Below are 14971 nucleotides of genomic sequence, written 5' to 3'. Positions count from 1 at the left end.
GAAAATCCAAAAATAAAAATAAATAAATAAATAAATAAATAAATAAATAAATAAATAAAACTACTGTATTATCCATATGTCCTCTTGGGGTTATATTTTATCACAGCATATCTGCATGCCAATATTTTCAAATATATTATCCATAGTAGCTAGAATAAGGGATCAACTTTTTTTTTCCATTAACAGGTAATAAAAATATGGCATAGTGGAATACTATTTAGTTACTAAAAAGTAATATCCTATCATCTGCTGAAATTGGAAGGAACTGTGATGGGGGAAGTACTTCTGTGTATGTTTATCTTATTGATTGTTTAATAAAGTTCTGTTTGGCCAATGAAACAGGAATAGGAATAGGAGTCAAAGAGAATTCTGGGAAATGTAGTAGAGAAGTGGTGATCCAGGCCGGAAGTGACACAGCAAGGAGACTCATATTTGAGCAAGGAGAAACAGGAAGTGTCCCCTTTCCCCTTTGCATCCTCCAGTGGTGGGATGTGAGTCACTGGCAAGAGAGGGTGCCAGCAAAAGGCATCCTCTATAAGATAAGTCTTATAAAATATATAGATTTATGATAATTGAGACTGAGCTAACACATGAGAATCCTAGTCATTGGCCAAGCAGCTTTGTACCTAATATGTCTCTGTATTATTTTGTCCATCCATGCAGCAGGCAGAACTCGGGCAGCTGGCGGAGACCGCCCATGTGGCAGTAGGGCTCGGCAGCTTATGGCGGAAAGATTTATCATAACAGAACTGGAAAATATCATAGTATATATTCAAAATACAAGTAAGCACATATTATTAGTCAAATGAATTAAAAGATAATGTTTTATAAATGTTGCTTTATCAATATTTTGTCATTTCTAGAATACATTGCATTCTGATTTAACTGAAGACAAATCACATGACATTATTGGTTTCCTTATAATATGGAGAGTACATTTCTTAAGTATAGTGATTATAATTATATCAAAAAGTTTAGGAAAACAGTAACTTGGGAAGATAGCTACCTTACAAGATGGCTGACATTAGATAATTCAGAAGCCCCCTTTCTTTAACAGCTTTTTCCTAGTAAAATAAGGAAAAGCTTCTGTTTTTTTTGGAATGTGCAGGAGACACAGTGAAACAATTTTTGACACAATATTGTTCTCTTGATACAAAATTCTGGTAGCAGGGTTCCAAGTTCACTCATAATCCCAGTGCTTTCAATTTTAAGCACGAAGCCCCAAGAGACGAGCAGTGTTCAATACATCATCTCTTGTTAAATAGCAGCCACAGAGTTGGCGGTAGCCAGTGAATGATTCCCTTCCATGAAGGACTCGCCAATTGTCTATAAATAGTACCTGTGAATGTATACAAAAAGAGAGAAAACAATCAGACCTAGTGCAAATCACAGGTAATTTAAATCAGAAGAAATCACTGAAAGGTAAAGCTTTAGATTGTTCTATTGGTTACATTTGAGGAAATATTTTTCTTTTGAAGTTAAGCAAATTAAAGGGAAAATAGGACACGTCTAATTCCATAGCAGGCTAGATAGCAATTACAAAGAAAACAGTTTATACACTTTTTTCACTTGAGGGACCTATGTTCTTTGAGAAACTATCTTTTCTTTAAAGTAAATCATGAAATTGGTTTCTTTCTCTACAATTATCAGTTTATTCTTTCTCAATTATGTTTTGTGTAAAGCTGAAGGTATTCTTTAGTTAGAGGAAACATCGAGGGGGGTGGAAGAAGGAGAGGGAGGATGGGAAGAGGGGTGGGAGAACTGTGGTTGGAATGTAAAATGAAATAAAAAATAAAAATGGAAAAATGGGATTATTAAGCCGGAAGTATCCCGAGCAAATCCATTTATCGTTAAAATAAGTATCTGATGTCTAAAGATGGCATGGTGCCTGCTTCCAGATCATCAGTGAATGGATGGCAGGACCAGGAACAATACCTAGGACTTAAGAAAAAATATTTTTCCTTTGTAATATGGTGAGGCATATTAAATAAGTATCATTCTTCACTGATTTTGTAGGGCAACTTTACTTAATATATTTATAGAGTTTAGGGCCTACTTTTCCAGGCTTCAGTTTGACCCAAAGCTCATTCTCAGGCTTTCTCAATTCAGTTGTTAGGGTTCGGTGTGCTATATACCAACGATGGACAACATCATAAGGCACTGTGTTGATGACAGCCCGGTCGTAGTTGTTGTACCTTATATGGAAACATGAGAAATAAAGATATCAGACACATGATAAAATATTTGTTGTTTACTGAACTGTTTGAGATAATGTACTCTCTGTTTCACACTTGAAACAACAGTGAATCAATACACTCTTAAGAATACAGTATCAAAGATAGCAATGCCACTATCTGCTGGTCATATTTTGTTTTTCTTGGGAGGCTCTGGGGTCAGAGAGTCAAAGTTAAGTTTTATCTGATTTGTCACATCTTAGGATATGATATTTTATCTGGTGTGTTTCATGAAGTAAGTACTTATTGGTCAAAGAGCATGGAATCAATAGGAAAGGATTTGAACTTTTTACATTAAACTAAGGAGGACAACATAAGCTATATAAACAAAGCTATCTTAAAAAACAGTGAGATAATTCCACAAGCATTTCCCTTTGTGGGGAAAATACTAGCTATAATGCAGTAGATAGTTTTACTCAGAGATTTTCATTTGGTCTGTTATTCATTCAACACTAGCACTTACATGCTATTGCCAATGAATTTATTAGGAAATAAATATGCAATGATGAACATAGGAAACATTCTCCCAGCTTGGAGAGGTTTATATTCTATTGTAGATGCAAATTTATAAATGCAATAAATATAAATAAGATGATTTCAGTTAGCTACAGATGTTGTGTGAAAATACCGTGACATGTGTTTAAAAGTATCTAGAAAATTTGGTTTTGGGTGTTGAAGAAATTTTTGGAGAAGTGACAGTGGAGATGGTGCCTGTATGAACAGAAATCAAGTATATGACAATAAAGGAAGTACAGTCTAGGCAGAGAGAATAGAAAATACAAAGTCTTGGAATACAAAGGCATTTTATTATGTTTATAGACTGCCAAGCAGGCATGTGACTTATGTTAATTAAACAGAGAATTATGATTGAAGAAATGAAATAGAGGAAGTAGCCAGGGGCAAGATCATATATGTAGTCATGCAGGCTGTGGTAAAGCCTTGAACTTTATCTGCATACTATGAGGACCACTGAAAATACTTTTTTCTCCATTTTTGATTTAAATTAGAAACAAGATTGTTTTACATGTCAATCCTAGTTCCCTCTCCCTCTCCTCCTCCCCTGCCCCCTACTAACACCCTATCTATCCCATCCCTGTTCAGCTCCCCAGGGAGGGTGAGGCCTTCAATGGGGGATCTTCAGAGTCTGTCATATCATTTGGAGCAGGGCCTAGACCCACCCCTGTGCGTCTAGGCTGAGAGAGTATCCCTCTATGTAGAATGGGCTCTCAAAGTCAATTCTTATGCTAGGGATAAGTACTGATCCACTGCCAGAGGCCCCATAGATTTGCAAGGCCTCCTCACTGACACCCAAGTTCACGGGGTCCAGATCTGGCAAACTATATACTGGCATGTAGAAGACTACAAATAGATCCATGTCTATCACCATGCACAAAGCTTAAGTCCAAATGGATCAAATCTGATATTTGATAAACAGTCCAAATTTATACGATGGAACAAAGAGAATATCATCAACAAATGGTGCTGGCATAACTGGTTGCAGACATGTAGAAGACTGCAGTTAGACCCAAGCCTATCGCCTTGCACAAAACTTAAGTCCAAATGGATCAAAGACCTCAACATAAATCCACCCACACTGAACCTATTAGAAGAGAAAGTGGGAAGTACCCTTGAACTAATTGGTTCAGGAGACCACTTCCTGAACATTATACCTGGAACACAGACCCTGAAATCAACAATTGATAAATGGGACCTCCTGAAACTGAGAAGTTTCTGTAAGGCAAAGGACACAGTCAGGAAGACAAAACAGCAGCCCACTGAATGGGAAAACATATTCACCAACTCAACATCTGACAGAGGGCTGATCTCCAAAACATATAAAGAACTCAAGAAGCTAGTCTCCAAAACATGAAACAATCCAATTAAAAAGTGGGGTACAGAACTAAATAGACAATTCTCAATAGAGGAGTCTAAAATGGCTGAAAGACACATAAGAAAGTGTTCAACATCCTTAGCCATCAGGAAAATGCAAATCAAGACAACTCTGAGATACCATCTTACTCCTGTCAGAATGGCTTAAAACCAGTTTATGCTAGAGAGGATGTGGAGAAAGGGAACACTCGTCCACTGCTGGTGGGAATGCTGACTCATACAGCCACTTTGGAAATCAGTATGAAAATTCTTTACTAAGATAATGTTTTTCTATCCAGCTGTGACGTGTGTACCTCTAGTCATAGCACTAAGGAGGCAAAAGTAGGTGGATCTCTTTCCATTTGAGGCCAGACAAGGCTACAGAGTTGTGCCCTGTCTAAAAGAAATGGTAATGTATTTCTACATTAGAAAAGGAAAATTAATTTTTTACTGAAGTATACTATATATATACATATATATATATAAGCACACAAATAAATCTTGATGAATATTCATGATTGGAAGACATTCATATTACTACTAATGAGATACAACAATTATTGCCAGAACACTGTAACTTTTTCTTTTTCTTTTTATCCATTTTTTATTTAAATTAGAAACAAGATTGTTTGATATGTCAATCCCAGTTCCCTCTCCCTCCCCTCCTCCCCTGCCCCCCACTAACACCCTACCTATCCCATACCCTTTCTGCTCCCCAGGGAGAGTGAGGCCTTCCATGGGGGGTCTTCAGAGTTTGTCATGTCCTTTGGGATAGGGCATAGGCCCTCCCCCGTGTGTCTAGGTTGAGTGAGTATCCCTCTATTTGAAATGGGCTCTCAAAGTCCATTCCTATGATAGGGATAAGTACTGATCTACTACAAGAGGCCCCATAGATTTCCAAGGCCTCCTCACTGACACCCACATTCATGGGGTCTGTATCAGTTCCATGCTAGTTTCCCAGTGATCAGTCTGGGGACCAAGAGCTCCCCCTTGCTCAGGTCAGCTGTTTCTGTGGGTTTCTCCAGCACGGTCTTGACCCCTTTGCTCATCACTCCTTCTCTGCAACTGGATTCCAGTTCAGATCAGGGTTTAGCTGTGGGTATCTACTTCTGCTTCCATCAGCTACTGGATGAAGGCTCTAGGATGGCATACAAGTTAGTCACCAATCTCATTATCAGGAGAGGACATTTAAGGTAGCCTCTCCGCTGTCGCTTAGATGGTTAGTTGGTGTCATCCTTGTAGATCTCTGGATATTTTTCCCTAGTGCCTGATTTCTCTTTAAACCTATACTGGCTCCCTCTCTGACGGTATCTCTTATTTTGCTCTCTTCTATTCTTCCCCCATCCTGATTCCTTATATCCTCCTCACCCCTCCTCTTCTCCCCTTCTCATTCTCCTAGCTCCTTGTTCCCTTCCACCATGTTCCCAATTTGCTCAGGAGATCTTGTCCCTTCCCCCCTCTCCAGGGGACCATGTATGTCTCTCTTAGAGTCCTCCTTGTTGTCTAACTTCTCTAGTGATGTGGATTGTAGGCTGGTAATCCTTTGCTGTATGTGTAAAATCCATATATGAGTGAGTGCATACCATGTTTGTCTTTTTGTGACTGGGTTACCCTGCTCAGAATGGTTTCTTCTAGTTCCATCCATTTGCCTGCAAATTTCAAGTTTCCATTGATTTTTTTCTGCTGAGTAGTACTCCATTGTATAATTGTACCACATTTTCTCCATCCATTCTTCTGTTGAGGGACATCTAGGTTGCTTCCAGTTTATGGCTATTACAAATAGTGCTGCTATGAACATCATTGAACAGATGTCCTTGTTGTATGAATGTGCTCCTTTTGGGTATATGCCTAAGAGTGGAATTGCTGGATCTTGTGGTAGACTGATTCCCATTTTCCTGAGGAATAGCCATAGTGATTTCCAAAGTGGTTGTACAAGTTGGCACTCCCACTAGCAGTGGAGGAGTGTTCCCCTTTCTCCACATCCTCTCCAGCATAAGTTATCATTGGTGTTTTTAACTTTAGCCATTCTGACAGGAGAAAGAAGGTATCCCTGATGGCTAGGAATGTTGAACACTTTCTTATGTGTCTTTCAGCCATTTTAGATTCCTCTATTGAGAATTATCTATTTAGTTCTGTACCCCACTTTTTAATTGTTTGGTGTTTTGGAGGCTAGCTTCTTGAGTTATTTGTAAATTTTGGAGATCAGCCCTCTGTCAAATGTGGGGTTGGTCTATATCTTTTCCCAGTCTGTGGGCTGCTGTTTTGTCTTGCTGAGTGTGTTCTTTTCCTTACAGAAGCTTCTCAGTTTCAGGAGGTCCCATTTATCAATTGTCGATTTCAGGGTCTGTGCTCCAGGTATAATGTTCAGGAAGTGGTCTCCTGTACCAATTAGTTCAAGGGTACTTCCCACTTTCTCTTCTAATAGATTCAGTGTGGGTGGATTTATGTTGAGGTCTTTGATCCATTTGGAATTAAGTTTTGTGCATGGCGATAGACATGGATCTATCTGCAGTCTTCTACATGCCAGCATCCAGTTATGCCAGCACCATTTGTTGAAGATGCCCCCTTTATTCCATTGTATAGCTTTAGCTTCTTTGTCAAAAATCAGGTGTTCGTAAGTATGTGGTTTAATGTCAGCGTTTTCAATTCAGTTCCATTGGTCTACCTGTCAATTTTTGAGCTAATACCAAGCTGTTTTCAGGACTATAGCTGTATAATAGAGCTTGAAATCAGGGATGGTGATACCTCTGGAAGTTCCTTTATTGTACAGGGTTGTTTTGACCATCCTGGGTCTTTTGTTTCCCCATATAAAGTTGAGTATTCTTTCAAGGTCTGTGAAGAATTGTGTTGGGATTTTGATGGAAATTGCATTGAATCTGTAGATTGTTTTTGGCAAGATTGCCATTTTTATTGTGTTGATCCTATCTATCCAAGAGCATGGGAGATCTTTCCATTTTCAGGTACTTCTTTAATTTCATTCTTTAAAGACTCAAAGTTTTGGCTATACACATCTGTCACTTGTTTGTTTAGCATTACCCCAAGATATTTTATGTTGTTTGTAGCTATTGTATAGGGTGATGTTTCTATGATTTCTTTATTAGCCATCTTATCGTCTGTATATAGTAGGGCTACTGATGTTTTTTGAGTAATCTTTTATCCTGCCACTTTGCTGATGGTGTTTATCTGCTGTAGGAGTTTCCTGGTAGGGTAAGGTCACTTATGTAAATATCATATCATCTGCAAACAATGAAAGTTTGACCTCTTCCTTTCCAATTTGTATCCCCTTGATTTCCTTTTGTTGTTTTATTGCTCTAGTTAGAACTTTAAGTCCAATATTGAAGAGATATGGAGAGAGTGGACAGCCTTGTCTTGTTCCTGATTTTAGAGGAATCACGTTGAATTTCTCTCCATTTAGTTTGATGTTGGTTGTTGGATTACCGTATATTGTTTTTATTATGTTCAGGTATGTTCCTGTTATCCCTGATCTCTCCAGGACCTTTACCATGAAGGGGTGTTGGATTTTTCAAAGGCTTTTTCAGGATCTAGTGAGATCATCATGTGGTTTTTCTTTTTCAGTTTGTTTACATTGATGGATTTTCTTATGTGCAATCAACCTTGCATCCCAGGGATGAAGCCTACTTGATCATGGTGGATGATTTTTCTGATATGTTCTTGGATTCCATTTGCCAGTATTTTATTGAGTATTTTTACATTAATGTTCATGAGGGATACTGGTCTGTAGTTCTCTTTCTTAGTTGTGCCTTTGTATAGCTTGGTTATCAAGGTAATTGTAGCTTCATAAAAAGAGTTTGGCAATGAACCTTCTGCTTCTATTGTGTGGAACAATTTGAGGAGTATTGGCATTAGCTCTTGTTTGAATTTCTAGTAGAATTTTGCACTGAAGCCATCTGGTCTGGGCTTTTTTTGGTTGGGAGACTTTTGATGACTGCTTCTATGTCATTAGGGGTTATAGGTGTGTTTAAATTGCTTATCTGTTCTTGATTCAATTTTGGTAAGTGATATCTGTCCAGAAAATTGTCCATTTCCTTTAAATTTTCCAATTTTGTGGAGTACAGGTTTTCAAAGTATGACCTGCAGATTCTCTGGATTTCCTCACTGTCCATTGTTATGTCCCCCTTTTCATTTCTGATTTTGTTAATTTGCCTGTTCTCTCTCTGCCTTTTGGTTAGTTTGGATAAAGGTTTTCTATCTCGTTGATTTTCTCAAAGAACCAACTCTTGGTGACATTGATTCTTTGAATTGTTTTCTTTGTTTTGAGTTTATTGATTTCTGCCCTCAGTTTGATTATTTCCTGGAGTCTACTCCTCCTGGGTGAATTTGCTTCCATTTGTTCTAGAGCTATCAGTTGTGATGTCAACTCTCTGGTTTGACTATTCTCTAGTTTCTTCATGTGAGCACTTAGAGCTATGAACTTTCCTCTTAGTACTGCTTTCAAAGTGTCCCATAAGTTTGGGTATATTGTGTCTTCATTTTCATTGAATTGTAGGAAGTCTTTAATTTCTTTATTTCTTCATTGACCCAGGAATCATGCAATTGTGTGTTATTAAATTTCCATGAGTTGGTAGGTTTTCTGCAGTTTATGTTGTTCTTGAATTCTAACTTTACAGCATGGTGGTCTGATAAGACACAGGGGGTTATTCCAATTTTTCGTTGAGCCTCTTTGTAGAGGGCAGTTTCTGTCCCACCCCAACCTGAACATGACACACATACCTCTTTCCAGTTACACTCCTCCTACCCAAGGGTAATTACCATACTGATTTCTATCACTAAACATTGTTTGTTAAAATTTTATAAAGTAGAATCATATGACAGCTCCTCATTTGTATCTGGCATCTTTCATTTAATATTACAGTTATGAAATTCACCATTTAGTAGTAGTTATTCATTATTGTTGCTGTTTAGAATTCAACTGCATGATCATACCATAATTTATTCATTCTACTGTTAATGAACATTTGAGTAATTTTCACTTTGGGACTATTATAAGTAGTGATTCTACCAGCATTCTATTATATATCTTGGTAAATGTATACATTCACTTTGTTGGTATAAAGTTAAAGACAGAATTTCTGGGATATAACATATGTGTTGTAGAATATTAGATTAAAATGTATTACATTTGTTTATGCTGTGGAATATTTGTTTAATGTTGCATTCTTTTATGTTGCATTTGTTTATCTATGTGAAGCCTCTCATTTCCTTTGGAAATAAAAAACAAAACCTCTTCTCTAAAGCAATGCATTGTTTGACTTACACTTTAAAGTTAAGGCATTCTTAAAATATCTTTCAATCTCATGTCTCTTAGCAGCCATTTGCTTATCAGCAATCTAAAAATTAAAATCCACATAATAGTATGTACGTTCAGACTCCCTGGGTATCTTCCATTGTTACATTTCTTTTTTCTTTTATATTACTTTTACTCTTTAAAGACTTTATTATTTTTAAACTATTTATTTCTATGGCTATCTATACTCTTTTTCTTTTCTTTCTTAAACCTACGTGTATTTTTTAAATATGCCGAAACCTGTCAAGAGGTTTTTGTCCCCATCTGAGTCTCTCTGTACTTCCATATCTCTATCATTTTCTGACCATGTGAGCCTTTAAACTGCTAAGAAGCACAGCTAGGACCTCCACCAAGGTTTTGGTGGCAGGCTCCACCCACTTCTTGGGTCATGAAAGCCAAGCCTAGTTGCAGGACCAGTTGGAGGTGTGTGACCTAGAACTGCATTCAATCTCCAGCTCTGTAATACCAGTGCTCTGCACAGTGACAGACATTTTTTACTTAGATTTTTGTTCCTACTTAATATACTGGCTGCTCAAGGGTTCACTGTCCAGCAGAAACTCTTAAAGCAGCCCTGTCCTTTTTTGTTTGACGCTTTCTCAGGCTGTATGGAAATTCCAGCCTCACATTTGAATGCCAAGATGTAGTTGCTTGGTTTTTTTTGGGGGGGGCGCCACCCAGCTCCCAAATAAATGGGTGGAGACTTATTCTTACTTATGAATGCCCAGCTTTAGTTTGATTTGTTTCTATTAAGCTTTTCTAATTTAATTTAACCTGTTTGTCTTCTTCTATGTTTTGCCTCTGGGCTTCTACGTTTCTTTATTCTAAATGTCTTTCTTTCCTTCTTACTCCATAGCTAGTTGTGTGGGTGATGCCTGGACCATGGTGTTCTCCTCTGCTTCTCCTTTTCTCCCTCCTCTCTCTACTCTCTTCTTATTCTCTTATTTATTCACTCTGCCTTCCAGCCCCACCTGTCTCTCTCTCTCCTGCCTACCTATAGGGCAGTCAGCTCTTTATTAGTCCAACCATGTGTTTTATGTAGGCCTCACTTTGATTTCTTGATCAAATGCTGAGAGAACCAACTCCTGAAAAGTGTTCTTGTGACCTTCACACATGTGCAATGGCATACATACACTTGCATGTTCTCATACACACACACACACACACACACACACACACACACACACACACACACACACACACACACACCATGATACATACAAATTTAAAATATTTCTCTAGCTACAGCATACAAAATGGGCAGAAGGTAGGTAAGGATGAAATCAATGGTATTGTGTAGAGGTGATGGTGGTCTCACACAAAAGGTGGTGTTATGGATAGGAAGCACTGAGTACTTAGAGGAAAATTTATTAGGTGAACCTGGTTCAATTGATTGTATAGTATGAGGGAGATGGACTGGTTGAAGGTGACTTTTAGTTTTTAATTTGGGCATTTTAGTGGATATATTATTCATGAAACATGAGCAAATATGTAGAGAGTTGAGCTTTAGGTGAGTGGAGTCTCTGAATTAGATTTTGAATATGAGACACTGTATGTTCTATGAGATAGCCAAATGGTGATTCCAGGAGATAGGTGAATACACCAGTCAAGAGCTCAATATAAATTAAATATATCACATGGGAGAATAGTTGTTTGGTACTCACCTGATCAAATAGAGTTCTTTATTCCATGGGTAAATATTTAAGACTGGTCCAACCCCAATCATGTGGTTATGACATTCTCCAACATTTTCAATATATTCATGCTTTAATGGTACTTTGCTGAGGAGTTCAAATTCCTCGGGTGCTTTTTGAAGTACTTGTTGTGCTGCATAGAATCCATCCACTAACAGTGTTTTGCCACCCGTTCCTTCATGCTTAAGACAATGAAATACTTGAATGCTAAAGAAAGCAAACAAATTCTTTTTTTCAGTGGATAAAAGAAAACATACTGAAATTAGTATATTATATAAGAAATGATTACTAGCCTACTTTGGTAATTTTAATAAAGAAAGAACTCTATTTCCTAACTGTTTTCCCTCATATAAAATTGTATAATTTTACTCTTAAATAATATGACTATGCATTAATTTCAAAGATGTATAATATGCATTAGGGTATCTATATAGCAGGGAAGACCTGGGGATATAGACATGAACAAAATATGGTGTCTTTTTTGAAGAAGCTCATAATCTAGTAAGAGATGAAGCTAGTATAAATAAAGTTTGAATAAAAAAATAAAGGTTTACACAGATGTAGTGAGCTTCCTAAAAAAAACCCTTTATTTTGTTAGGGTGTTATATAAAAAAATATTTGAGTGAGGAAGGGAAGAGCTTTGCTTAGTCTTAAATAATGAGTAGGAATCGAACTGTAATGATATTGAAGCATGGAGAAAGGACCCTAGGAAGAGGCAAGCCATAGTCAAATATGGTGGTATAAATCAAAAAGGCATATTCAAGGAAAAGAGTATGAAGTTCCTGTTGTCACAGCATAGAGCCACAGAATGCTTTTAAATTATTAAATATTGACATTTTTGAAGTTGAGTGTGGCTGGCAAGATGGTTCATCATGTAAAGTCACTTGCCTCTAAGCTTGATGACCTGAATTTGAGCCCTAGAAACCATGTAGTGTATGGTGGTTTGAAAAAAAATGGCCCCCAAAGGGAGTGGCACTATTAGGAGGTGTGGATTTGTTGGAGAAAGTGCATCATTGTGGGGACAGGCTTTGAGGTCTCTTTTACTCAAGTTTCCCTCAGTGTGACTTTCAATCAACTTCCTGCTGCCTTCTCAGCAGGATGTAGAATCCTCAGATCCAGTTCCAGGCCTGCCTGCATGCCTCCATGCTTGCCACCATGATGATAATGGACTGAACCTCTGAAACTGTAAACAAGCCACTCCAATTAAATATTTCCTTTATAAAAGTTGCTGTGGTCATGGTGTCTCTTCAAAGCAATAGTAACTCTAATTAAAACATAGTGTTGGGGGAGATAAGTGACCCCACAGGTTATCTTTTCACCTACCCTTGTGTGCATTGGCACACAAACCCAAATACCCACTCCTCTTTATACAATGAAGTTAAGACTAAAACAAAATTTTGTTTTGTTTTAAGACATAGTTCAGTTGGTAGAATACCTGCCTACCACACACAAAACCCAGGGTTCAATCCCAAGCACCAGCATGATTGATGTGTAGTGACATAAGCCTGTAATACCAAAACTTAAGAGGGCCATCCTTATCAGAATTCAAGGCCAATCTAGGCTATATGGGAAAACATCTAAACAAAATAAAACAAAACAATCAGAAAACTCCACCACTGCCAACAAAACCCCACCTTTCCTTAATAAATTCCAATTATGCCTCATAGGAAAAAATCATTTAGAAAGTTGATTGTGCCAACATAAAGGACTCTAAGGGATAAATGCATGGACCCCAGGAATGGGAAGGGGCAGGAACTCCTGAGCTAATTGGGAGCATGAGGGTAGGGGAGAGGGAGCTTCCAGAATGAGAGCAGGAGAAGGGGAGAGGAGAGAAGGAAATGGAGGAGCAGAAATATTGAGTTGGGGGAAGAATAGAGAAGAGCAGGATCAGAGATACCATATGAGAGGGAGCCATTATAGATCTGAGGAGAGATCTGGGACTAGGGAGATTTCCAGAGACCTATAAGGATGACACGAACTGACAACCCAGGCAATGGTGGAGAGGATAACCTAAACGGCCTTCCCCTAAAATGAGATTGATGACTACTTTTAATGCCATCCTAGAGCCCTCATCCAGTGGCTGATGGAAGCAGAGGCAGACATCCACAGATACACTGAACTGAACTCTGGAACTTAGTTTCAGAGAGGGAGGAATGAAGATAGAAGGAGTCGGTACCAGGCTGGTGAAACCCACAGAAACAGCTGGCCTGAACAAGGGGGAACACATTGACCCCAGATGCTGTCTGGGAGGCCAGTACAGGACTGATCCAGATCCCTGAACATGGATGTCAATGAGGAGGCCTCTGCACTCTAGGAGGCTCCTGGTAATGGATTAGTATTTTTCCCTGGTGTAAGAAGGGACTTTGAGAGCCCATCCCACATGAAGGGATGCACTCTTGCCAGGGACACATGGGGAAGGGCCTAGGCCAGGCCCAGGATGATGTGGTGGACTTTGCGGAGGCCCTGTTGAGGGCCCTACCCTGCATGGGAAATGTAGGGTGGATGGGACGGGGAGTAGGTCGGGGGTGGGGGAGGAGAGGTAGGGGTGAGGGGAGGCAGAAGGGATTGACATGTGAAACAAGCTAGTTCCTAATTTGAACTAATAAAAAAAAGTTGATTGTGCCAATAGTATTAAAGTCTTGTGGAAACAAAGATGATAAAATAACTTGGAAAACCATGTACAGGAAGAAGTATAGGCAAGAATTGAGACCAACTCTAAGTTTCTGACTTGGGCAACCTTAAAGATGATAGCGTTTTGTAGATAGAAAGCAGGTAGACATGTGATGACATGATAATGAAGGTTTGGAGAAGTCGTTCAGTTTACTGTATGTTGAAATAATTGAAACATGTATATCTGAATATGTTAACAGAAAGTTCTAGAAGATGATTACTAATTGTTTAAAAATTGAAGTAGAATTTTGAAATTCACGAGGAGAAATAAAGTTAATAGCATATATATATATATATATATATATATATATATATGTTATATATTACTCTCTCTAGTATCCTGCACTCCACACCCCCTTTCTATTTCTCTTATTTCTGTGGCTATTCCAGAGGTTATATAGTCATACCTGAAGATTTGGAGCTAAGAACCACAAATAAGAGAAAGCATGTGGTGTTTCTCTTTCTGAGTCTTGGTTACCTCACTCAATATAATATTTTCTATTACCATCTATTACCTACAAATCTCATTAATTCATTTTTTCTTTATAGTTGAATAGTATTCCACTGTTTATATACCACATTTTCATTATTTATTCTTTGGTGGAAGGACATTCAGGTTGTTTCCATTTCCTTGATATTGTGAATAGAGCAGCAATGGACATGGCTGAGAAAGTATCTGTGGGGTTGGATGTTAAGTCCTTTGGACATATGCTATGAAGTAGTACAGCTTGGTTCTATGGTAAATTTACCTTTAGCTTTTCAGGATTCTCCACAATGATTCCAAAGGTGCTGGATCAATTTGCAATATTATCAAGAGTGAATGAGTGTTCCTTTTCCCTACATTCTCTCTAGCATTTACTGTGGGTTGTTTTGTTGACGTTGGCCATTCTGATTGGAGTAAGATGAAATCTTGAAGTTTTTTTTATATTCACATTTCCTTAAGCGTTGATTAGTTTTATGCTAACTTGACACAACCTTCAGTGGTTTGAGAAGAGGAAACCTCAACTGAAAAAAGTTCCTCCATAAGACTGGTGTGTAGGCAAGCCTGTGGGGCATTTTACTGATTAATGATTGATGTGTGTGGGGGTCCAGACCATTGTGGTGGTGCTACTCCAGGGTAGGTAGTCCTGAGGTGTGTTCCTGCCTCCAGGTTCTTGTGTTGAGTTCCTACCCTGGTTTATCTTGATAGTGAAACACAAGGT

General features: G+C 38.3%; 1 protein-coding gene across 3 annotated transcripts in view; it reads right to left on the bottom strand.

The window, feature by feature from the left end:
• Positions 1-797: 797 nt before the first annotated feature.
• Positions 798-14971, bottom strand: part of Tmlhe (trimethyllysine hydroxylase, epsilon) — a 92313-nt gene continuing 78139 nt past the window's right edge. For 2 of the 3 annotated variants that reach the window (XM_027432516.2, XM_027432519.2), the window contains 3 exons: positions 11070-11306; positions 2057-2195; positions 798-1339 (listed from right to left, as the gene is read on the bottom strand). In XM_027432516.2, coding sequence (XP_027288317.1) covers positions 1208-1339; positions 2057-2195; positions 11070-11306 — 508 coding nt within the window. In that variant the 3' untranslated portion in view covers positions 798-1207. The remainder of the gene's footprint in view (positions 1340-2056; positions 2196-11069; positions 11307-14971) is intronic. The other variant, XM_035450138.1, reaches the window with a different exon arrangement.

Source organism: Cricetulus griseus, chromosome X (assembly GCF_003668045.3).
Source record: "Cricetulus griseus strain 17A/GY chromosome X, alternate assembly CriGri-PICRH-1.0, whole genome shotgun sequence".
Classification (NCBI taxonomy): Eukaryota; Metazoa; Chordata; class Mammalia; order Rodentia; family Cricetidae; genus Cricetulus; species Cricetulus griseus.
The sequence above is the reverse complement of the archived record's forward strand: the minus strand, read 5'-3'. Positions and strand labels throughout refer to the sequence as shown.